The sequence below is a fragment of the Macaca mulatta genome, chromosome 10 (assembly GCF_049350105.2).
Source record: "Macaca mulatta isolate MMU2019108-1 chromosome 10, T2T-MMU8v2.0, whole genome shotgun sequence".
NCBI classification, from domain to species: domain Eukaryota; kingdom Metazoa; phylum Chordata; class Mammalia; order Primates; family Cercopithecidae; genus Macaca; species Macaca mulatta.
The window spans coordinates 712,775-736,287 of NC_133415.1; the positions used below are offsets into that span (position 1 = coordinate 712,775).

Consider the following 23,513-nt stretch of genomic DNA (forward strand, 5'->3'; position numbering starts at 1 on the left):
CGCCCACGGCTGTGGTCCCAGCTACTTGGGAGGCGGAGGCAAGAGGATCGCTCGATTCCAGGAGGTTGAGGCTACAGTGAGCCATGATCTTGCCACTGTATTCCAGCCTGGGTGACAGGGTGAGACCTTGTCTTAAAACAAAACAAAAGCAGCCTCCATGTCCTGGCCTGGCCCCAAAGTTGTCCACAGGTCTTGGGAGTGGCTGGGGGCGGCCAGCCCACAGGAAGAGCAGAGGCCACACAATTCCAAATTTTCAACATTTCCTAATCTTCATCTCATTTTTGGATTAGAAACTGAGGCCATCATAAGGAAAGGGTTGCACAGGAAGTCAAGGAGGGGGGCCATGGAAGGGTCTGAGTGTGGGAGCAGGGGGCCCCTGACTCGCTCTAGGCCTGAGTGTGCGGCATCAGGAGGGTGGGTCTCCCCAGGCTGCAGATGGAAACCTGGGTCTCCACAGGGGGACTCGGAGTCTGGGGCTAGTGGCACTTCTCCACGGTGCCACTGGCCCCACCCCTGGCTAGGGTTAACCTCAGAGCCAAGGTATGCGATTGTCATTCTATCATATTCACGTGCCACCTCAACCCAGTGTGTACAGGCTCTGAAACCACTGCCCCTCCTGTAAGCAACCCAGCCCTCCAGGGAGGTCACATCTCTGCAGCCCCGGCCCTCTCTCAGAGCTGGGTCCTGTGCCCTCTACTTTCTCACGGCTCCCCTTGATTGCCTTTGCCCACTTGCCTTACTGTTTACCCTTCAAGGCGTAGCTCACCACCTCCTTCCACTCAGCAGGGGTCTCTGTCCCTCCTGTTGGCTGGCCACCCCCACCAGGTGCCACCCCAGGACATGTCTTTTTTACCTCATTATCGCCTGCTTACATGACTGCCTGTGCGCTCCTGAAGGATAATGTCTTGTCTCTGGTGCCTGGCTCGGGGTGGGAACAAAAAGTAAACCTCACATCCAACTGGCCAGACAACCCAAGGTGAAAAGCACCAACTTGCTCTAATTTGAGATAGCACCAGGGCTGTGCAGATGCAGAGCCTGACCTCTAACTCCGACTCCAGGGAGGGCGGGTCAGAGAAGACGTCCTGGAAGACAGGATCCAGAGATCAGCCTCCAAGCTATGTATGCTCGATGCAGGCGAACGATGGGTGATCCGGGCAGAAGGAGGAGGGCATGTGTGACATAGAGCCCTGAAGCGTCATGGTGGCTCGGGGACTGCAGGAGGTGAGGGGAGAGTGGCGAGCAGCATGTGTGCATTCAGAGGGAGCAGGGGATGCTGGCAGGATCACAGCAGCACTGGCTGGGCCGGACTGGCTCATGGGGTCCATCCACCAGCTGCATTTACAGACAGGCTAGTGTTTGTGAGCAGAGGGCAGAAATGGAAACAGAAAAACCAGTGAATCAGCAGGGAAGGAGTGAGGCCTAAATTTGGTCTGCAGCCGTGGGGTAGGACAGTTGCGAGAGATGTGAGGGGGTTCCAAGACAGGAGCAGCAGAATTTAAAAACAACTGGACACTGGAGGAAGCAAGTCTTAAACCCTAGCCTTAAAACCTGGCAGAGGTCATGGGGGACAAGCGGCCTCCACCTTAGGAGGTGCTACTCAGTGGGTTGGTGAACAGAGAAAAGCCTTTGGTGCAGGAGGCATGGGCTGGGTTCCAGCAGACTCGGAGAAGATGCTGGAAGATGCCGGGTGCTTAGGCATGGAGCTCAAAGATAGGGATCCGGGAGTCACCCGTGCATGTGGTCCAGGCTGAGGAGGTTTGTGTGGCCTGTATGAGGGACAGAGACAAATATCCCCTCAAGCAGGCAAGTGAGACATGGCTTCATTTCTTATAAATTTATTACATAATAATATTATAATAATTATTATCAATAATAATATAAGAAACATAGATCTCTGTGGGGTGTATCACAACGTCAGGGTCAGGAGGCCTCAGGACTGGAGCAGGGGGTGAAACCCCCCGGATGAAACTCCATACAAAAGGAGGTGAAGCGGAACTGACCCTGTAAAGTTAAAAACCCAAATTGAACGGAACCAAAACCCACAGGTGAGTGTGAGACCGAGTGTGTATGTGGCAGTCTGTTACAGTGACTGCTGCTGTGTGACCTGGACTGTTGGCGGAAGGGTGAGTGGGTGTGACTCTGCGCCCAGGGAGTGGGGCCGGTGGGCCAGGGCGGGGCGGGCAGGCACAGACCGGCGTGCCAGGCCCCTGGGTTGTGAAAACTTCTGTTTTCTGTCTTTTTTTTTATTTTATTAAAAAAAGCTAGAAATATAAACAGAAACTTGTGAGTGACGTGGATGGAGCTTAGTCCAGACTCCAAACCCTAGGTTTAAAAACGTCCCAGGGCCCCCACCCCACAGGTCATTGCTGAGTGTGAGGAGTCACAGTGTGGGGGGCTGGGCACCCTCGGGGGCCTTTGACTCTCCCCAGGGCCAGTGGTGGCCTGACTCTAGGGGTCCCCCTAGGATCCCCTCAGAAGCCCAAGGTGGGGGCGCTGCCTCCAAGGGGCCCTTGGGGCCTCCCCAAGCAGCAGGGATTCACCAGGGACCCCCGCTCAGGCTGGGTGAGGCTCTGGAAGGACAGGCTGGGCAAACAGCAGGACCCAGGGTGAAGGATGGCCTCGGACTTTCTTTGGAAGAGGAGACAGGGTGCTTTCACAGGCACACCCCATGCATGCACACTGTGCACGCCTCCACAGCCCCACGCTAGTCCAGAGCGGCCCCTGGGCCACTCAGTAATCAGGCACACACGTGGCTCCCACGTGCTCAGACGCACCCAGTTTCACCCACACACACAAAGGGCAGGACAGGAGACTTTGGGGTCCAAGGCAGGGAGGCTTCTCTGCTGTAGTTGCCCAAGAGCATGGGGACCAAACTGGCCCCCTCCTTGGGGAGAGACCCTGTGAGGAAGATGGCTGCGGTGGAGCGGCAGGGCCCTGCCCTCACCCCCCCGGCCGATGGTCTCCCAGGCCGGCTGGTCCCGCGGGTGCACAGCAGGACCCGCGGCCTGCCGCCCCTCCCCCCACGGGCAGCACCTGAAAGGTCGGTGGGGCACACTGGAGCTCAGCGAGGGGAGGGGCCGAGCTGGGGCCCCAGGGCGGACCACTAGGGCCCTGGCCAACCCCAGACCAGCTGGAGCGTCCCCTGCCCCGTTGTGGGGTGGCAGTGGCAGTGAGGGGCCGGAGATGGAAGACTGGGCAGCTGCAGTGGGACCAGTGGAAGTAGAAGGGAGGGGAGAGGAAACTATTACGGACAGAGATATTTGTTCCTTTTCTCGTTCCAAATATAGAGTGGATTAAAATATGCAAAACAGGGGGGCTCCTTGGCCCCCATCGAGAATCCCAATGTCTCCCCCCTCCCCCCGAGTCACCAAGGCGGGTCCTGACCTCGCATGCTGGACTAGGTTCCCCCTCTGGGAGAATGGCCACCAGGAGCTGTGAAGGCGGTGGTCAGGCTAGAGCATCCCACCCCCGGCCCCTCCCGCCCCAGCCTCCCTGGTCCACGCCCTTCCTGACTGTGTGCTGGGTGGGCTGGGCGGCCGGTGAGAGCACTAAGCAATGTACAGGGCGAGTCTCCGAGCAACAGCAAACAGGACGATTCATGCAACATTCCTGGCCCGGGCGCCGTCGTTAGGGGCAGGCCGAGCCCGCGGCCCGGGGTGGGGGTGGGGGGCCCTGCCGGCAGGGCACGGCCGGGGCGGGAGTGGGGGTGGGGCGTCAGCTGCCGTCCAGCTGCCTGAGCGCGCGCTCGATGTTCATGCGGTGGCCCACGCGCGTGACGCCCAGCTCCACGAAGTCGTCCTTGGTAAGCGCGGGCAGGTGCGCGCCTTCTATCTCATGGTCCTCGAAGCGGTCGCGGTGCTCGCCCAGGTGGATGCTCTCCAGCCAGTCGCCCACGTCGAACTTGCTCCAGAGCTGCAGCGGCTTCTGCTGGAAGGGTCGGCGTGGGCCGGGGGCGCCGGGGCCAGGGCCGGACGCGGGCGAGGGCAGCGGCGACGGCGAGGGGGAGCGGCTGCGCGCGCTCACGCTGCGCACCACGAAGCGCACCTCCTTGGGCTCGTGCGGGATGGAGAGGCTGGACGACTTGAGGATGGTGGGGGGCGTGAGGCCGAAGGGCCGCCCTGCGCCCCCCGCGCCCGCCCCCAGCCCCTCCACCCGCTCCAGCGACGCGGGCTTCACCGGGCTCGGGGCGCGTCGCGCCACGGGGTAGCGGCCGCTGGGCCTCACCGAGTAGGAGGCCCCGCCGCCCGGGCCCCCGGGGCTGCGCTGCGCTGAAATGGAGCTCAGCTCACCGAGGCTGCTGAAGAGCCTGCGGAGGGAGAGGGGTCAGCGCCAGGTGAGGGGCGCACAGCCAAGCGGGGACGGGCGGAAGGGAGCGGGCAGGGTCCAGGAGGAAAGGCTGGGGCTGGGGCTGGGGCTGGCGGGAGTAGCCCGGCCAGAGGAAGAAATAAGGGTGGGATCCTATGGTTACCCTGGCCCTTTCGTTTGGCCCCTGGGACCAGAGCCAGTGACTGGCTGGAATATGAGGAATGACTGGCGGCCCCCTCCACTCCATCCAGGCTCCAAGTGCAGCCCAACCAAAGAAAAGACAGCCTCTCATGGCAAAGGGCTGGCTTCTCCCTCCTGCCAGCCTCCGACACCGGCTCTGGGCACGGCGGGATCCACAGATGCCCTGGACGGTAAGACACGGGCAGTACCCTTCACCGCCCACCCCCCACACAGCTCTGCTCTCATGAGAAGACCCAGGGGACCCTGGGCTAGTTCCAGGGACAGCTGAGTCGTGATAAAGGCTGGCAGCGGCACGAGGTTGAACAGGTCCGTGACACAGGAGACACACCAGGCAGGGGTCGCACCCGGATGGAGCAGCAGCACATGCAGGGTAGGTGTGAGGCCGTGCACACCCACAACACAAAGGCAGCCTCCTGCACAGACAGCACACAACAGCAGCCACGGTGCCCACACGCGTTACAGACATGCCGCAGTGGCAGCAGCACACACACGCAGACACGCAACACGCACACATGCACGAACGCACACACGCAAGAACTAATGGCAGCTCACTTCCCAGCCTCACCTGACAGGACCCTAGAGCTCTAGCCCCTCCTTGGCTCTGCCGCGGTGGGAGGCCTACCTGAGGTGATAGCTCCACAGAAAACCCACTCCCATGTCCTCCCATTCCCATCCCTATCCCCACTGGGTCAGGGGAAGCCTCAAGGGGCTGTCAGTGGCACCAGAGCCTCTCACAGCCACGCAGAGCAGAGACCCAGCAGACAGGCACAGCGTGTGGACGGCAAGAGGCATGGGATGAGCATGCTCACTTACACAGCCGGCGCTCGGGACCACGGCGCAGCTCGACAGAGCAGCCACATGCAGATGGGCAGGAGAGAGCAATGAGAGAGAGAGTTAGCCGGCCAGGCCCACGCGACCCACAGCTGCAACCACACAACGGGCAGCCAGGTGTGGAGGGAGGCACTCAGGTGCAGAGGGCCCAGCTGCTGTGGGAGGGACAAAGTTGGAGCTGCTGGTGGAGGAGAGGCGCCTGTGCAAGTCTCCAAGTGCAGGTGAACCACAAGCGTGGCTGCAGTGCTCGGCAGGTGCCTGGCGCCTGGGGCCAGCCTGCCCTCTGCCCTGACATCCTCTTTGGCCGGGCCTCTCTCCAGTGGCCCTCCCACCCCCTCCCTGCCCCTGCCCAGGCTGAGTCCCCCCACCCCAACCTCTGTGCTGTCCTCACCACACAGCATCACCAGTGCCTGCCCCACACAGGCATGGAGCCCCCCTTAAAGCAGGTTTCGTCTTTTGTCTCCCACCTGTGGGAGGTCAGCCCTCTGTGGAGATCTGAGCTCTGTCTCTCCCACGGGACCTCATTTCTGTCCTCTCCTCAGCCTCTGTCCCTACTGCCTCCTCCCAGCTGCTCAGATCCAGAGCAGAGCTTCCTGAAGAGGCCATACTGTGCCCCCCAAAAGAAAGGGGCTTCAAGAACTCCTGAGGTGGGCCTTAGCACAGGCACCAACCACCAGAATAAGCTGTCTTTGCTCCCACTGGATCTGGCCTCCATGGATCCATCTGCACAGTGGGGCAAAGTGGGGAAGCAGCCAGGGTTGCGGGGGATTCCCGAGGGGAGGTGCCGGGTGGTGGTAGGTCAGGGGGGTCCCCTGGGGGTGTGTGCCCAGGTGGTGGTGACTGCTGGAGGGGTTTGCCAGGGGATACTCCAAGATAATCGCTCTGAGGGACCTGACTTGGGACACCCAGAGAGGAACAGGACCAGGAATATGCACCTGGTCTCTACCCACCAGACCTGACACAGTGGCCCTGGCCTGGGGACCTGCATCACAGGATGGACACCTACCCTGGCCCTGCCCCTGCCCCAAGGCTTAGCTTTCAATGGAGTTGTGATGGCAAGTGTACCTGGAGTCTCAGGTGTGACTGAAGCACACTGATGAGTTGCAGGACCACAGAAGTGAAGGCAGAGGCACAGGGCAGGCATGGGCAGCACAGCCGGGAGGCTCGGCTGGAGCCCAGAGCAGGGTCTGGGCTCCAGGAGGTCCAAGCTGGGCAGAGCAGAGTTGTGCCTGTCTGGGTAGTACTGGCAGGGGCTGAGCTGGAGACCTGGGCAGAGGGCAGGCTGGCTCCAGAGGCACCCAGGCAGCCAGAGGGCAAGAGACGTGAGGAGAGCCAGTCACATTGCTCCCGCCTCCCAGAGCATGCTGGAGATGTCAGGAGGCCAAGAGGAAACGCCCAAGGAAGGCTGTGCCCTCAAAGGCCCCAGGGCACAGGAGGGAGGGGCCTGGGGTCACCCATGGCCCGGGTGTCTGCTTCTCTTTCTCTTGGGGAACAGGGTACTGCCCACACCATCTCCAGGGCACAAACCCGAGCAGTGTCCATGTCTGACTTCCATGTTCCCATGGCCTCCCTGCACACCGTCACTCTCAGCCATCTCGCCACCTCCCTGGCCAGGCTCCGGCCGCCGAACAGCCACACCACAGCACCTGCCAGCCTCCCAAAGAGCTTCTGGGCCACCTCCCTTCTAACACATGATACCTCGCCAGGCACCATCACCCACGGACACCTCCAGCGGCCGCCCTGAAGAGGCTGAGTCCAGACCACGCTGAGGCCCCCACGGCCCCACGTCTTTCCACCTACATTTGAATCCTGCACTGTCTGTTTCCCAGCGACTCTCAGCCAGTGAGGGAGGTCTGGCCTTGCCACACCCTCCCCACTCCGACCTCTGCCCCGCAGTTGCCCAGGCCGTCAGCAAGACCCCGCTGCTGACCTGTTGGTCTGTTTCCCTTCGAGACATTCTTTCCTAGGCCTCTTCCTTCCTAGATGGATTTTTGGAGCTCCCCTCTTCTTAGTTTGCAATTTCTCCTGGGCAACATTATCCACTCACACCGTTTGCTATGGCCGATGTGCCCAGGAATGCTACATGTAAGACCCAGACAGTCTCTGATGACTTCAACACCTCTACTGGGGTATCCACTAACTCAGTGAATGGCACCCTGTCATTGCCACACACAGAGCCTGGGAGCCACCATCAGCTCCTCTTTTTACCCTACAACCAATGACCAACTCCTAATATCAACCCAGACCTCCTCTTTCCCCCTAGCCGTTTCTGGATCCAGACCGTTCATGGTCTCAGGCCCTTCACTCCACTTCTTACCAGTTCTCCTTGCCTCCTGGTACCCAGCGCAAAGCCAGAAATACCAGATGCACTAACAAAATGCAACAATAGTACGACATGTCCCTGCCAGGCGTGCCCAACTCGGTCAGCCCACTGGGACCAACAGGCGGGAAAATGTCCACACTCCGGCCCTGGTTACTGCCTCACGCCTTCTGCCACTGCACTCACATGGGGTAGGTCTAGGCCTGTGGCCTTTTGCAAACTAGGGGCCTCATTAAGGGAACTAATTCTCAGAGGAGCACAAAACCAGACATGGGCTCTCAAGCTTCTGGTGCATCCTCTGCAGTAACGTCTTGCTCCTCACATCCCGCCTGTTTCCAGCTCCAGCTCTGATGGGCCCCAGTGTCCTATGACCCCTCCTCTGTACCTCCCTCCTACTCCCTGAACAGGCTTCAGGGATCCTGGGAACACACCTGCCCCAGCTGCATGTGGCCTGCAGGGTCCCCACTGGCAGGCACGTGACACATTCAGTCTGGGTTTCAATAGAGCAGGCCCTGCTGGCCTTGGCCCTGCTTACCAGTGTGATCCGCCAAGCACACAGTGCTTTGTTCACATCCCTGACAAATACATTAGCAGGCAGAGTCTGCAGCAGGCCATTAGGACAGGGTTTCTTGACCATTTTGAGGAACACGGGTCTTCTGTGAGATCTAGGAACTGACTCTAGCAGGTCTGGAGACCACAGCACACAGTGCCCTCCTCCACATGAGCTTGTCAAAGGCACCAGAAGTACTGCAGCAAATAACCTCTTTTTGTGTTTCCAAAGCTATTTTGCCATGAACTTTACCTACAAAACGAGATGTGAGAGTCCCACATAAAGCTAAGTACCAAGGCAAAAGTGAACCTCGATATGGACCTCAGACCCCACATGGGATTCAGATCCGAGCATGGGGCCTGGAAGACAAATGGAGTTTAGAGCCAGGTGTGGAGCCAGGGTCTCAGAGACAAGTGTGAGCCTCAGACAGCTGGGGCGCCTGTGGCCAGTTGTGGGGCTCAGTCAGGTCTGAGCCATGCCCCAGTGCAGCCTCAGAGTCAGGTGTGGGGCCCAGAGACTGAGGAGGGGCTCTGGGCAGGTGAATGGTCTGTCCAGCAGGGCTAGACTTGGAACTGGGAGCACAGAGCAGGTGGAAAATCTGGGATCAAGGATTCAAAAGGCCAAAGGTCCTGGACCTTCCAGAGGCAGCATGAGAGTGCCACATTCTCCAGCTTCCCCTGAAAATCAAAGGTGGCCCCAGATGATGATGATCATTTTTCCACAGGTTACCGAGCTTTGGTTCCATGACATACAGGACAGCTTAACTTGCCCAGAAAGCTCTCAGGCCACAGAACAGCTTGTGGCTAAAGCACATCAGGAATGAGTCATCTGTGGAGAAGGTGGGTAGGCATTCCCTTCCTCGTGGTGTCGGTCAGGGAGGAGAAGGATGGGCCTGGCAGACAAACACAAGGGGCTGGAGACACGGCTCAGGATATGGCCCTGAGGGTGACCTAGCGCCTCTGCCGGGACTGGCCCTGGGAAGGAAGCGGTCATACCTGGATGTCAGAACCTCCCACACTTCAGACAGTTCCACCAGCAGTTTTATCCCTAAGTGAGGAGTGAGTACCAGACTCCGGCCACTACGGGCTGCAGGACAAGAGCTGACAACAGCCGTGGTGGGCAGACAAAGGACCAGATCTGAAACAGGACTGGACTCAGACATCACCAAGTGTCCTGGGCTCCGGCCTGCTGCCTGCAGCCGGAAGCACCAGAAGTTAAGGGCCCGGGACGGGCAGTGGGGCCCCCTCCAGATGGCTGCAGTTGAGCCCAGGTCTGAAGGCAAGAAGGAGCACAAGAGGGTGAAAGGAAGAGTGAGCTGGAGCAGATGGTAACACAGGCAAACTGAGAAGGAAGAGCAGGCCTGGGTGGGCCACTGAGGTGGCACCGGGTGCTGCTTATGACACACATGACCAGTAAACAGAGGGGTGAGTCTGATGAACACACCTGCCACTTCTGTGGAGGGAAAGCCCATTGTGTGTCATCGGAAGGGATTTAACAACAGCAGCCCTCGATTACGGCAGCCAGAGAGCAGGGCTCACGGTCAGGCAGACCACCGTCTGTCTGCAAGGAAACTCTGTGGTACGTCAGTTTCACTGTCTGGAACATGGAGATCCTGTTAGGGTCCGTCTAATGGAATGGTGTGAAGACAAACTGATACGGCAGGACCGTCTCCAATGCTGCATCCAATAGGCTTGTTTTCCCACAAAGGACTCTAAGACCTAGCCTAGGTGTCTGAGTGCCTGGGTGTCAGTGACAGCAGAGACAAGGGCAGCTCACACCAGCGAGGGTCCACAGGCCCCAGCCCTGGGCCTGCTGGGTGCTTCCCAGGTGATGCTGTGTGCAGCCTCACGACAGCCTGTGCAGTCGGCTCGCTGTAAATACACTTCACAGGGGAGAGATGGACGTTCACAGAGCTTCAGTGGCTGATCTAGGACTACAGCACTAAGCTGTGACCGCTGAGCACTGACATCATGGCCCTCTGATGGCTCCAAGCCAATGACCAGCAAGGAAGTGAGTTGCTGACGCCGGTGGGGGCCGGGTCACAGGAGCATTGGTTGTTACAGGCTGTCCAGCATCCGGTTACTCCAGGGACAGCACTGGACGTCCATCTGGAGAGCCCCCTCCCTCACGCTCAGCACCTGCTTGCTAGGTGGGCGGACCCATCCCCCTGGCTCCTGGGAGAACAGAGGACTCAAGCCCGGCCGATGACAGCCCTACGTCCCCAGACCCCAGTGATCAGTCAGGGAAAAGCAGAGGACCCACATGAACTCAATCAGAGATCAGAATTTTGCAGGAACTACTGAGTAAAAGAATAGACATCACGTAAGGGTCAGGGCTGCTGGTGTGTCCTTCCCATCCCACATCCGAGAAAGAAAAACTAACAGGGTCCTGGTGAAAGCCAGGGCCAAGGGATAAGAGAACCTTGCCCCGACCAAGACAGAACGCTAAAGAGCCCTGTGGGAGGATGAACTCAGAGAAGGGGAAGTGCCCGAGGTTCCGGCTGAGGAATCCCCTGACCCTGCCCTGTAGCTGCCTCACAGGAGAGGACGGGGCCAGTGACGAGACCTGGGCCCACCTGAGCCCAACCACGGGGGATCGACACCTGATGAGTCTGACGCTGAGTCGGTCCTTCTGTGGGTTCTCGTCCTAAGCCACCTCCCTAGATCTCAAATCACAAAAGACAGCATTTGCATTTTGCTTTGTTCTTTCATCCATTTAACAAATGTTTATTGAAGGCCTGAACCAGGCCAGGCACTGTGCTATGCACTTTTTAAAATAGCTTTGATTTTCATCAAGACCAAGAGGCAGAGAGGAGCGGAGGGAGAAGCAGACAGGGAAGACGGGGGGCTGGTCAGGTGTGGGTCAGGAGACCCCAGCCTCAGGGGTCTGGTCCTGCACAGAGGCCCAGGACCAGGCTGCTCACTCCGATTATAACACCCGTTCTACGGGCACCTGCAACACTGCAATGCTGGGAAGAAGGCTTTCTAGTCTGGCTGGGAGTTAGAAGAGGCTAAAAGGAGAGAGGACCCCAGAGCAATTCCCCAGGATGACAGGAGCTGGAGGCAGCATCCCGGGACCTTAGGAGAGGCCTCATGAGCTTCCCAAGCTCCCACTTTTTTTTTGAATCCTGAACTAAAGAACCAGAATGGCCAGGCCTTTGTAAGACCTGTAAAGTCCTTAAGTTCTGAACACGTTGCTATGCTGTGAACTCTGTCCTCCAAGGCTGACAGTACAGGGCCCACTAGGTTGGTCTTCCGGGAGGCAAGAAGGAGGAGTCAAGAGGTGGCATCCACATACCCCACCCCCAGACCCAAAGAGGGGAGGGGAGACCTAGGGGCACAGAAGGCAAAAGCAGCTTAAAAAAGGCAGACAAGGGGGTGGGTGGGGGATGACCAGCTCTGCCAGCAGCATCCATGCAGCCCATGGGCCTGAAGGCTTCTCTTTAGAAGGAGCCTTGGGAGTCGGGTCCTCGAGGAAAGACCTATGGGATCAGCCCAGGGCTCTGGCAGCTGTGACAGCCTCAGCAGCAAGCCAGGCCCTGCTCAGATCCTTCTGGGCAGGGGCAGGACAGACAGGGAAGTGATGAGGAGAAGGCAAGAGGGCAGATGGAGTGCAGGGAGATGGCGTGACTTCCATCTATCTTCTTACTGCACTTTAGAAATGACACACGGGAATCCATGTTTAAGGGATTCTAAGGTGGTGCCAAGAGACAAATGTTTCTAGGATGGGAAACAGAAAGTTAGTGGCAGATCCCCCAAAAGAAAAGGAGTCCGTGTGCTCCAAGCCGCCAAAGGAAGCAAGGCAGGAGGCAGCTCTAAGGCAGAAGGTATCAGCCACACTGGGCAGCCACATGGCCACAGAGGATGGGAGGAAGGAGACGCACCTCCAAAGTAAAACACAAAACAACCCTTATGGTAAAGACAGCCTGCGTCAGGAGCCAGAGAGAGAACCCACAGGAATCCCTGGGGCCATCCAGGAGGGCCATGGAGACTCATGCCCAACCTGAGTCTCTGAGGGAAGCCCAGCTCCCATTTCTGGCACCAACAGGGACACAGTGAGCACCAACCCTGATGTGTCAGACGCCCAGAAGAACCTCCTCTCTCAGGCAGGCCAGGCAAGACCGGATTCAGGTGGATGGCGGGGGTGGATCGGGGGTTGCCACAGAAGGAATGGAACAGAACAAGGAGGAACAGGAGAGCCAGAGAACAGACAAGAGGAAGGACAGAGGGGGCCACGGACAAGGCACGGGTCCCTCCCCACACCGCCCTGCTCACCGAGCTGCTGCGATGGGCGACTTCTTGGCGGGGTCCAGCAGGCTGCCCAGGCCACCGACTGGCTCCTCCCCCAGGGAGCGCGTGTCTTTGTTGAGCTGCTGCAGGCGGGAGCTGAGCTCACTGATCACAGTCGGTTTGTCGTCTTCAGGCCCAGGGAGCCCGCGGCTCTCCACGGGGTCCCCCCATAGCTTGGACCTTCTCTGGAAGAGGTAGCGAGGACGGGCAGGCCCGGCGGCAGAGGCCAGCCCGGCAGAGGCGGCGTGGTGCTGCTGGGCCATGAGCTCGCTGTCCGAGGACTGCTTCAGCAGCGGGTCCCTGAAGGTCACCGGCCCCTTCCCCAGCGGGGACTTGAGCTTAGGCTTGGGAGGCACTGGTGGCTTCTCGAGTAGAAAAGTGTGTCCGTCAGCGAAGGAGGTGTGGGTGTCGGTGAGTTCCCCGCTCTCCGAGCTCAAGGTGGACATGCTGGACACCGTGGAGATGGTGCTTGTGGTCTCCAGGTGGGGGTCACTAGAGCTGCGTGTGTCAGCCTCCTCCACCCCAGAGTCAGCTGCAGACTCAGGGGCAGGGGGTGGCTCACTGCTGGGCTTCCCTGAGGCCGGGCTGGGCACCGTGGTGGGTGAGGGGCCCGGGCCAGCGAGTGGGGTGGCCAGCAGGACCCCGTTGGCAAACTCTTCAGGGGGTGGCACCAACCCAATTCGAGCCAGCTCCTCCCGGGTCTCCTCGTCGCTGGACGACAGCTGGGCGGGTGGCAGGTTCACAGCGAACACCAGCTCTGGCTCTTCCTCTGAGCTGCCCTGGCCTGGCCCGGGGTCTGCTGGGGTGCCGCCAGGGGGCTGGGCCCGGGGGCTGGGCAGGGGCTCTGCCACAGCTGCTGACTGCATGGGGGCCGGGGCCAACTCCGGGGTGCCCGGGCGCTCCTCTTCGGCCCCCGCCAGCCTGCTGGGCTCCTGCCCGTTGCTGGTGGCGTGCACAACAATGAGGCCAGCTGGCCGCTGCAGGGATGTGTCCAGGACGCTGAGGATCATGGACTTCTTGTCCTCGGGTGACTTCCGCTCCTCCCGGGGCGCCTTCTCTGCCTCCCTGCGAGCAGGCACAGGAATCCAGGCCGGGCTCCGTGGGGAGAAGGCCGGGGAAGCCAGGGACCCTCGCTCTGGGTCCCGGGCCTGTACATCCACAAACAGGGGTCCGGGGCGGTCGGCGTCGGGGCTGTGCACGGGTGTCGGGGACCGGGAGGGCGCCTGGGAGGCCAGAGCCCGCTCTCGGGCAGCCAGGGCAAGGGCCAGGGGTGAGCTGGGGTCCAGGGGTTTGCCGGTGAGTGGGTGGATGAAGGTGGAGCCCGAGGGCCCGAGGCTCGGGCCGCTGACCAATGGCTTCAGAGCAGACACCGGGGAGGGCAACAGCAGGTCGCGGCCGGCGGTGGGGCCGGTCCCCAGGAGGCGCTCGTCGATGGAGCGGGAGGGCTGCAGGGATGGCAGGTCCGCGCTGGGGGCGCTGCCCTCGATGGCGCCCACGGACAGGAACACAGTGGAGCGGCGCCGCTCCTCCAGCCGCCGGTCCTTGGCCGGGCCCGGGCCGCCGAACGCGAGCCCTGGGCCATCGCCCGCGCCGTAGTCGAGGCCGCCCGGGCGGGGACCGCGGTGGGTCGGGGAGGGCTCGCGGGCGAAGCTGCCGCCGACGGGACCGGGGCTGCCCACGGCCAGGGCCGCGCGCTCCTGCGCGTCCTCCACCTGCAGCTGCTTCACCAGGGGGCTCTTGCGGCGCTGCGGCTTGGACGGCGCGAAGAGGCTGGCGCTGAAGGCGCCCAGGTTGGCGTAGGGGCTGTCGGGGCCGGGCGGCCGCGGCCGGCGCTTGGGTCTCTCGGGCGGGGTGGCCGCGGGCGGGGGCCGAGGGGCGTCGCCCACCTCGGGCGCCGAGTCCTGCAGGATGATCATGGAGCGCGCGCGCTTCTGCCGCTCGGGATAGGGCAGCGGGCCGAGGGCCGCACCCGGCTCGTACAGGCCGGCAGCCCCCGCGCCCAGGCGCGCCTCCAGGCCGGGCTTGAAGCTGGAGCGCACCGTGTCATAGGCTCTGCCCGGCGGGGGCGGCGGCGAGAAGGCCGGGGGCGGCCCCGAGTCGAAGTAGTAGGGCGCGGGCGGGGGAGGCGGCGCGGTCTGCGGCGGGGGCGGGATGCCGCGACCCTCGCGCACCGGGTCTTGCATCGAGGTGCTCCGCGGGAAGCGCCCTTCCAGCAGGGACGCCAGCTTCTCGTCCTCCCCTGCGGAGGGAAGGGCCGGTGAGACCAGCCAGGGCGCGGGCGCGGGGGCGGGGGCGGGTGCTGCCTTCCGAGAAGCTCCTGGGGACCCCGGCACCCCCTCCCACAGAGGCCAGCCTTGCCCCGACTCCACCCCGGGGCAGCCACCGTCCCGGACACAACGGACGCCCACGGCAGAACCCAGCGGGGCACGAGGCGCTAGAATGCTCGGGAAGATGGGGTTGGGGCCCGTGGTGGGCGGGGAATGGAGAGCAGGGGAAACAGGGAGCCCAGAGCACCGGCTCCGAGCAAGACCCCAGTCTGCGCTGGTCCCTGGACGTCCAAGCTCTGTGCCCCAGGCCCAGGGCTGCACGGGGAGGGCTCTTGTGAAGAGGACAGGAGAGAGGTGTGCGTTCAGTTACAAGATGGAGGAAGGCCCCGGAGAAAGGACACAAACTCTGATGACCTGGGCTGGGGCCAAGACCTGCCCAAACCCAGGGACTTGATCAAGCAGGCCCTAGGAAGACATCCCAGGAAGGCAGGGACAGCCCCACAAGACATGCAGACAAAACTGCTGAGGGGCTTGGAGGGGCCAGTACAGGGCTCCTCACCCCTGAATGAACAAGGCCGAGGCAGAAGTAGCAGCCCTGGAGGCAACCAGAGGTGAGAGGAAGATGGTCGGAAATGAGCAGGCGTGACACACTGGCAGGACGAGGGGCAGCAGGGCTGTGGCCACTGGAGCCAGGCCTCAGGCAGGGAAAGAGCTAATACCCAGGTAAGGAGGTGCCCTGTGGAAAAAGCCTTCAGAGGCTCCTCCCAGAGACCCACATGGGTGGGTGATGCAACCACAGTGGCTGGAATTCAGTAAGGTTGGGTGACTGGGTGAAGGGAAGAATGGATGGATGAATTAAAATGGGAACTGCAGACTGAGCACCCAGCATGTTTCATTTTAACCCCTACTGGCAGCGTGACCCCAGGCCAATCCCTGAGCCCCTTTGAACTTCAGTTCTTCTATGGTCAAAACAGGCTTAAAATGAACCCCCCCGCATGCCTTGCTCAGACGTCATTGTTAGGATCCTGTGCAAGGGCTGGAGTGCTCAGGGCCCTCATGATCCTGCTGTCCAGCCAGAACCTGACACAACCTTCTGAGCACCGCTGTGGACGTCATGATGTGGACACATGTGCTACAGGTGTGCTCAGTGAGGCTGCAGGGGGCGGATGGCCCCACACCCACGCACCCAGGTCTCCTGGTGCTCCTGTTCCCAGCCTCACTCTGAGATTGGTCAACATTTTTATGAACTTGCTACAATACAGGCTGCCCGTTCCTGACTGCATCCTCGTCCAGCCACCGCAGTGCTAATACTGCAACACTACACTGCTTCTTACTGGGCATGATCTCTCTTTGTAGCCAAGGTACCAAGGGTGGGCTTTTGTGTACAGAACTAGGCTTAAATTTTAGATCTGCTAGGTACTGACACGCCTTAACCTCTAGGAACTTCAGTTTCCTCATGCCAGGAAGAAAGCCTGCACCTACTGTGGGGCGACTTGACCTTTACAGTACAGGGCGGAACCGCAGCAGTATCCCGGGAAGGGGCCCAGGTCATCATCATCGTTGTTTGTAGGTCTGCCTTCCCCTCACCCCCAACCGCTGGACACAGAAATTGTGCCCAGTTCGTCCTGGGTCTCCTGCTGCATTCCCTGCACTGTGTATGAACGCGCAGTGAACACCCACAAGCCTATGTGTTAGATGGAGCGACGCAGAACGAGCACACCTTGAGGATGTAGAAGGCGGGAGTGACGTGCAAAGATGAAATAAGGGGAAATTTAATGCTAATAGCATGCCAAGTTCTGACTTAGGGTAAAGAAAAGTCACTTGCCTCAGCATGGAGTAGGGAATCTGTTCTGATACCATCTGGGGCGGGGGTGGGACCCCTTGGGGACAAAGGCAGACCCTCTTTGTCTGCCTAGATAATAGCAGAGAGCATTTCTACTGTGTGCCAGAGAGCACCTACTGTGTGCCAACCTCGAGAGGCAGCATCTATGTCTACTAACACTGGCGGCTGCTGAGCACTCCCAGCATGCCACGCAGTCCTAGCCTGTGAGTGCTGCCTACCGGGCGAACCTCAGAGTGGTCCTTGGAGGTGGAATCCGTGGTCTCCGTGTTTATGGATCCAAATCCTGATGTTTCAAGGGTTGCATTGTGTGCCCAGGGCAACAGAGCCAGGGCATGGCGCAGGGGCCTGGGGAGTCTGACAACCCAACCAACGTGCATGTTGGCAGCTGAGGCCCAGCAGGCCAAGGGGAGCCAAAAAGGAGCCCCTGTCAACCCATTCATCAACCGAGCGCAAGAGGGTGCCTGAGGGACCAGGGCAGAACTGGCAGTCCTAGGAGAGTGGCTTAAGGCCTGCAGGGCAGGTGCATGGACCTAGACCTGCAGGGTCAGGCCCAGGAAGCAAGAGTCAGAAGACCCAGGTCAAGGGAGGCAGAGACAACTGTTTCCAGATGAAGCAAGAGAGCACTGGGGCCGACCTCCGGGGCCCGAGGCAATGAGGAGCACACAGAGGATCACGCTGGACAGATACGGAGTGATAGCAGCTCTGGGAAAAGCCTCGTTTGGCCAGAGGGATGGACTAGAGGGCAGAGCCAGGGCAGGCAGTCATGAGAACAAAGCCATGGCCCAGCTGCAAGGCGATGAGAGCTGTGTGGGGCAGGGCTGTGAGGCCACCCACCCCGACAGGTCAGGTGAGGCAGAAGGTAAGAGAGAAACCATGGGAGACACTCAGGGCTCAGGCCGGGGAGAGCAGAGGAGAGAGCTTCTCAGCTCCAAGGTAGCTGCAGCCTCACCAGCCTTCTTCCCCACAATCCCACCTACAGAAATAACTCTCGGCAGTCTGAGGGACCAGTCCACACACCCATATGCCTTTTCCACACTGCTCTGTCAGTTCGCCCCAGTATCCCCCAGAAACTCCCATTTATCTTGCACATCTTAGCTCAAAAGTACCCCCACCCCGACACACGCAGCCTTCTGTGACACCCAGGTGTGCCTGGAGCTCCCCAGTGGGCTCCATTGGTCCGTGAGCCCTGATGCCCACCATGTGCCCGCTGAGCTCTCTGCACACGTCACATTCCCCAACTAAGCCCCAGACTTGGCCCAGGATCGGCCTTGTGTGAACACAAATTGGCGGGGTGCTGGGGCAGGTGAGGAATCAAGAGTTTGGGCGGCTGTGTGATCTTGGCAGATCATATACCTTCCTTGCTTCAGTTTTCTCATCTGTAAAATGGAGGTACTAGTGGCCTCAACCTCAATATGGTTATTCTAAGTATTAAACACTCAGTGTCCAGCCCGTAGTAAGTGCTGAGAGGTTTACTCCTATGTGTAACAGATGCGGGGGTGTGCTGGGGTTTGTATGGACAACAGACAGTCAAGTGGGCAGGTGTGTGGGTGGACAGATGCACAGGTGGGCAGGGGCCAGGAGAATGGATGCCTAGAGGAATGCACAGTGGCCAGGGCTTGTCATCTGGGTCAGGAGACAGTGAGTGTGGGGTGTGATGGTGGCCGGGGAGTGGTGAGGCACAGAGGGGAAGGAGGCTGAAGACACAGCCTTGAAAAGGTCCCATATTTGGGAGGCTGGAGCGGCAGGGTCAAAACAGGTGCCACGTGAGAAAGGAGGGGAAAACCAGGAAGTGCTGTCCTCAGACTCTGGGGAGGAGCGTTTCATGGAAGGAGGAGCAGAGAAACCGCATGCCAGCTGAGGTCAGCAGGAGTGCTGGCCGTGTCCACGGGAGGAAGGCCCTGCAGGCCACCGGTGACCCTGGGGGGAGCAGTTTCAATTTGGGTATGGAGAGAGCAAGTCTGCTGCAGGCTGAGGAGCAGGTGGGGGATGGGAGATAGATGGCAAGTGGAGGTGACTTTTTGGGGAAACTGGCTGTGAAGGGGGGAGAGAGCGATACATGGAGGAGTAGGGGAGAGGCAAGTTCAGGGGAGGGGAGTTTTAGGGTCAGAAACTTCACATGCACTTGGGCTGCAGAGAAGCAACGGCGATGGAGGCCGCTGAGCTGGGGAGGGGTGAGGCTGCCCATGGGAAGGATGAGAGGCGATGGGGAGGTGGGGGTGCCCAGTGGACAGGGAGTGGCAGCTGGGGACAGGGGTGAGGCTGCCCATGGGAGGGATGAAGCGATCGGGGGATGCCCACTGGACAGGGAGTGTCAGCTGCCGGGGGGAATCTCTGGGTTGGGGAAGGCCTAATCCTCACAGGTCCATCAACATATGAGATCCTTCAGCTGGGGCCAGGAAGCGGCAGGACTCAGAGGGAAACTGAAAACCCCAGTTACCAGCAGGGAGAGACAGGGTCCTTCCAACCCAAATCCACCCTGCCAGCTCCAGCCCCGTTCCTCCCAACCCCATGCAGCCCCACAGCCCAGCCGTACCTACAGACTTGGTCCGTGGAATCCCCTTCCGCAAGGAGCCCGGCAGCTTCTCTGGGCCTGGGAGGCCCTGGCGTTCAAACAATGACTGTGGGGGTCAGGGAGGGGAATATGGAGGTTCCAGGGCACTGGGGGGCCCCAGTCCTCCTCCTAAGCCGGAAGTGAGATACCCCACTGCTGTCACTCCAATGGCACCAGTGCCTGTGGGTGCCTGGACCCAGGAATCATGGCTAGGCTCTGCCCTCAGGGAGCAGGGGATGTAGCCCATTGGAGCCTGGGCTGTGTGGGCAGTGCAGATGGTGGTACAGTGTAGACGGTGTTGGGCAGGGTGGGTGCAGACCCTGGCTGACCCTGGGTGAGGTGGGGGAGGAGCCCAGAAGCCGCCGGGTCGGCAAGTGGGCAGGAAACAGAGGCATGCTTCGCCGTGTTCTCAGCAGAGCTGGGGTACCTTGGTGGTCTCAGGCGTGAGACAGGGACTGCCTGAAGGCAGAAGCACCAAAAGCCACAAAAGCGAAACCAGCAGGTGCTGAGCTGTGGTCATTTAGGGGGCAGAGACAGCCCCAAGAGTCTCTGAGAGAGGCTATAGGGTGCACACACCCCTCTGGAGGGGGTGGCCCAGGACAGACTGACCCCCATGCCTGCCCATCCCAGTGCTCCCAGCCGCCCGTGGCCCTTACACTGATCTCGGCAGGTGTGATCCTCCGACTGGTGGGCCTCTGTTTGACGGTGGCAGCTCTGGAGTCTGCGTCTGCGATGTCTGGCCTCAGCGTTGGCTCTGCGGCGGCTGCCAGCATCTCGTCCAGCTTCTCTGCACAGCAAGGAGGCTCCATCTCAGGTCCTGGGCCACCTCCTGCCCCACTGCCACGTCCTCCCCAGCCTGGCCACCCGTGATGCTGACAGAGGCCACTACTCCCCTCCCTCCTTAAGCTCCCACCCCAGGCCCCCAAGACAAGGCCCTCACCCCAGAACTGAGACCCCACCCCAGGCAGCCTCTCTATCCTCAAGGAGACTCCAGGTGACCCCGTGGACCCCACTTAAGGAAAGGCCACTCTGCCCATGAGGGAGAAGACCAGGGCAGGTGACAAACAACTCAGATACCACAGTCTCCCTGGATTTCCCTCCATTTCCCTTTGTCCTGTCACCGTTCTCAGCACGTACAGGCCACTCTTGGCTCTCTGCACCGCACTGGAAGGGAAGCTGTTTACAGTGGGTCACAGCCCTAGGGCAGACCCTGATGTTCAAGCAGGTTTCCACAAATGATCACAGTGACTTGGAAACTGTGTTAAACTAATACATATACCTAAGGACCATCAGAGCTCTGGTTGGATGGCTCCCCCAGGACATCAGTAGCTCTCGCCCCCTGTGGGTCCACTGAGGACCAGTGCATGGGGTATGCAGCAAGGGCTGGGGCAGCACCCATGTCCACCTGGCTGCTGCACCAGCCGTCATTCAGCAGCCCCACTGCACCCCACCCATCACTCAGGCTCCACCCAACCCCAGGCCCTTCTCCACTCTTTGGGGCTGTGCCAACCCTACAGGGACCCTGTCTGGCCACTCTTGTCTTGGCCCCTTGTTGGAGAATTTCAGTGGTCAGCCTGGACACCTCCTACTCCTTCCAACTCCAATCTGCAGCTGTTCACAGTGCCTGCTGGTTCTACCTCTGCAATCTGCTTAGCATTGCTGGAAAAAGGAAGTAACTCCCCAAGACTGTCCTGTACCCAAACCAGACCAGACCCACCCTGTACACTGACTGTGTCCTGAGTTAAGCTCTTTGTGACCTCTGTGTCTTCGTCTGGTAAAACAGGCATAAAAACAGCGCTAGCTTCATGTGTCTCTAGAGAGAATTAGCACAGAAGAAAGGCTTACAACTGTGCTGGCACTGGGCACAATTCCGCACAATTCATGTCTGGGTGCCTCATCTCCCCAGACAGCTTGTGGGTCTGCAGAAGGGAGCAAATACTGTTCTCTGTGTTCCATCAGTGCCCAGCCTGTGCCCTGAACAATGCAAGAGTTTACAGGCAAAACAGGCTCCAACTGCAGATATCTGGGCCTGTGCACGGCTCCCGGTGCCACCAGGTGACGGAGGCCCAGGTACAGACCAGGGGATGCTGGTTTGAGGGGACTTCTCATTTACTTTTGTCATGAAGTGAATGATTTATTTTTGGGAGCTGAAGTCACCATCACCACCATTTGTTAAGTTCTTGGTGATTTCTGGAGTATGCGGGACTTCATGCAAACCACTCCTCTCATCCCACAGCTACACGAGGATTTTATCATCACCTTTATCCAACCCAGGAGCAAACTGAAGCTCAGAGAGAGAAACTGCCCCAGATCACTGACTAGGAAGTAAGAGATGAGACTTAAGCACCATACTCCCCAGAAACTGCAGAAGTAAAGACATGAATGGAGAGAAAACTGCGTGAGGCACACACGGCTCAGCATCACGGGTGACACGCTGCCACCTGAGCCACGGGCTAGGAGAGGCTGTCTCTCTAGGTCCGAAAGACCCATCCCAGAGACCTGCAGTGGGATGCACGTAACGTTTAGTGAGGCAGCTGCTTCTGGTCATCGGGCGATGGTGCTGGCGCCAGGTGAGAAGTGTTTTCAAAAGGGAAAAAATTAATCAAGAATTCTGCAAATTACAAACTGATGAGGTTGACATAACTCTCCCCCCAATATTAGAGAATATATTCTTAAATAAATTATCTTAAGTAATTAAGGGAAATGAAGCCCATCAGGAACCAAGTGGACCCGCTCACTCCCAGGGCCCTCTGGGCGCATGGCAGGGCACAGCTGGGTTTGCAGCTGTTTGATCAGTAGGGCCCCAGCCTGCAGGATGATCAATCAGCCATCACTTCTTCCACGACTGGAGCAGCACCTGGGCTGCAACACGGCACCCTGGGAGTCCCACTAACGAGCTGGAGGGCAGAGCCAGAAGATTCCAGAAATAGCTTGTGTGTCTGCCCCAAAGGCGTGCAGAGAAGGTCACTGGAGGAGACCTTGTCACCTGTTTTTAATACCTGAGAAGACACTGGGGAAGCCCTTCACCCGGGCTGGGGCAGGAGGCAGCAAGGGGGCCTCAAGAGGGCTGGACCAAGGGCCTGGCAGATGTGTCCTCACCCAGGGAAAGCCCAGTGGGTCCAGAGAGAGGGAGGGACGGCATCAGGTACAAACATATGGAGCAAATATACAGGCCGGGGTGGAGAATGCCACCTCAAGCCTCTGGGCCCTGACTCCCATCCACCCGAGAGGCAGACGAGGCTGCCAGAAGCTGGGTCCCAGGACCTCACCGGACAGTGGACCTCAGTACCCAGGCCCAGGTGACTGTTCCCACCTGAATGCTCTCCTCCCTGCAGCCAGGCTGAACATACAGGACATACAGGGAGCAGCCCCAAAGGGTAGAGGGAGGCCTGAACGGGGGTTCGGGAGGGCAGTCAACAGCCTGGGGGGCTGTTGGCCAGGGGAGTTCCAAGCTCCTTCCCCAGTGCTGTGGAACTCAGACCCCTGCTCTGAAGGGGCCATCAGCTCTGGGGTTGGCCCTACAACCAACCAGCACGGGAACACGTCCCACAACCCAGGCACAGGCCCCGAGAGGACCAGCAGAAAGAAGCAATGTAGACTGGGGCCGCACACACCAACACGGCCCAGTCTCCCTGCTCCCTAGAGCTCCCCCTCTGGGACCCTCGGAGCCCTTTCCTTCCTGCTCTCTGGGCCATGGCGCATGCAGTGGCCTCCATGGAGCTCTCCCAGCTCCTCCCCACGGGCTGCCTCCATCAGGCCATCTGCACAGCTCACAGGCCCCAGGCTCACCTGAGCCCCCAAGGCCATCACAGTCCCAGAGGGTCACACCCCTGGGAACTCCCCATCCATCCTTGCAGGTCCTTCTCTCAGGCCCCTACCAAATCCCCAGGGAGAAGGCCAACAGGAGGCTGCAGCCCAGGCTTCTGGGCCACCCTGACTTGCGCTGGAACCTCCTCACACACCAGCACTCCCCCAGACAGGGGTCAGGCAAAGCCAAGGCCCTGGGGACACAGGCAGATGACTCACCCCCTTTTCTTCTCCGAATGGAGGCTTGGAATCAAGAAACAGAGTAAAGGGAGTAAGAGGCAGGCTGGGCACCCAGGCCCCATTATCCACGCTCATTTCCCCACCCCATCCCTCTCACCGCCACCTCCCCCAACAACCATGACCTCCCAGATCTGCCCCCAGCCTACACCTCTTTATCAGACCATGAAGAGCAAATCTGCCCAAATGCAGAATCAGTTGGTACATGCCTTGAAATCCAAGGAGGAAACAACCACAAGCAGGGGCTTGTGTGTGTGCCACATGCATGCAGGTGCACACAGCGCGTGTCTGCTCACCCACACACAGATGTGT

At 59.8% G+C, this 23,513-nt stretch overlaps 1 protein-coding gene across 6 annotated transcripts in view; it reads right to left on the reverse strand.

Annotated features, from left to right (window-relative positions):
- Window positions 1-1,819: 1,819 nt before the first annotated feature.
- The window catches only part of SHANK3 (SH3 and multiple ankyrin repeat domains 3), a 58,154-nt gene continuing 36,460 nt past the window's right edge, over window positions 1,820-23,513 (reverse strand). The window contains exons 18-24 of one of the 6 annotated variants that reach the window (XR_013398857.1): window positions 23,184-23,207; window positions 19,814-19,944; window positions 19,140-19,224; window positions 12,482-14,735; window positions 4,469-4,669; window positions 4,225-4,306; window positions 4,025-4,080 (exon numbers count right to left, since the gene is read on the reverse strand). Coding sequence is in view for 5 of the 6 variants with exons in the window: in XM_077949135.1 (XP_077805261.1) it covers window positions 3,715-4,306; window positions 12,482-14,735; window positions 19,140-19,224; window positions 19,814-19,944; window positions 23,184-23,207 (3,086 nt within the window). In the remaining variant the exon portion in view is untranslated. Of the gene's footprint in view, window positions 4,307-4,454; window positions 4,670-12,481; window positions 14,736-19,139; window positions 19,225-19,813; window positions 19,945-23,183; window positions 23,208-23,513 lie in introns of those variants that run through there. The other 5 variants (XM_077949137.1, XM_077949135.1, XM_077949139.1 and 2 more) reach the window with 5 other exon arrangements.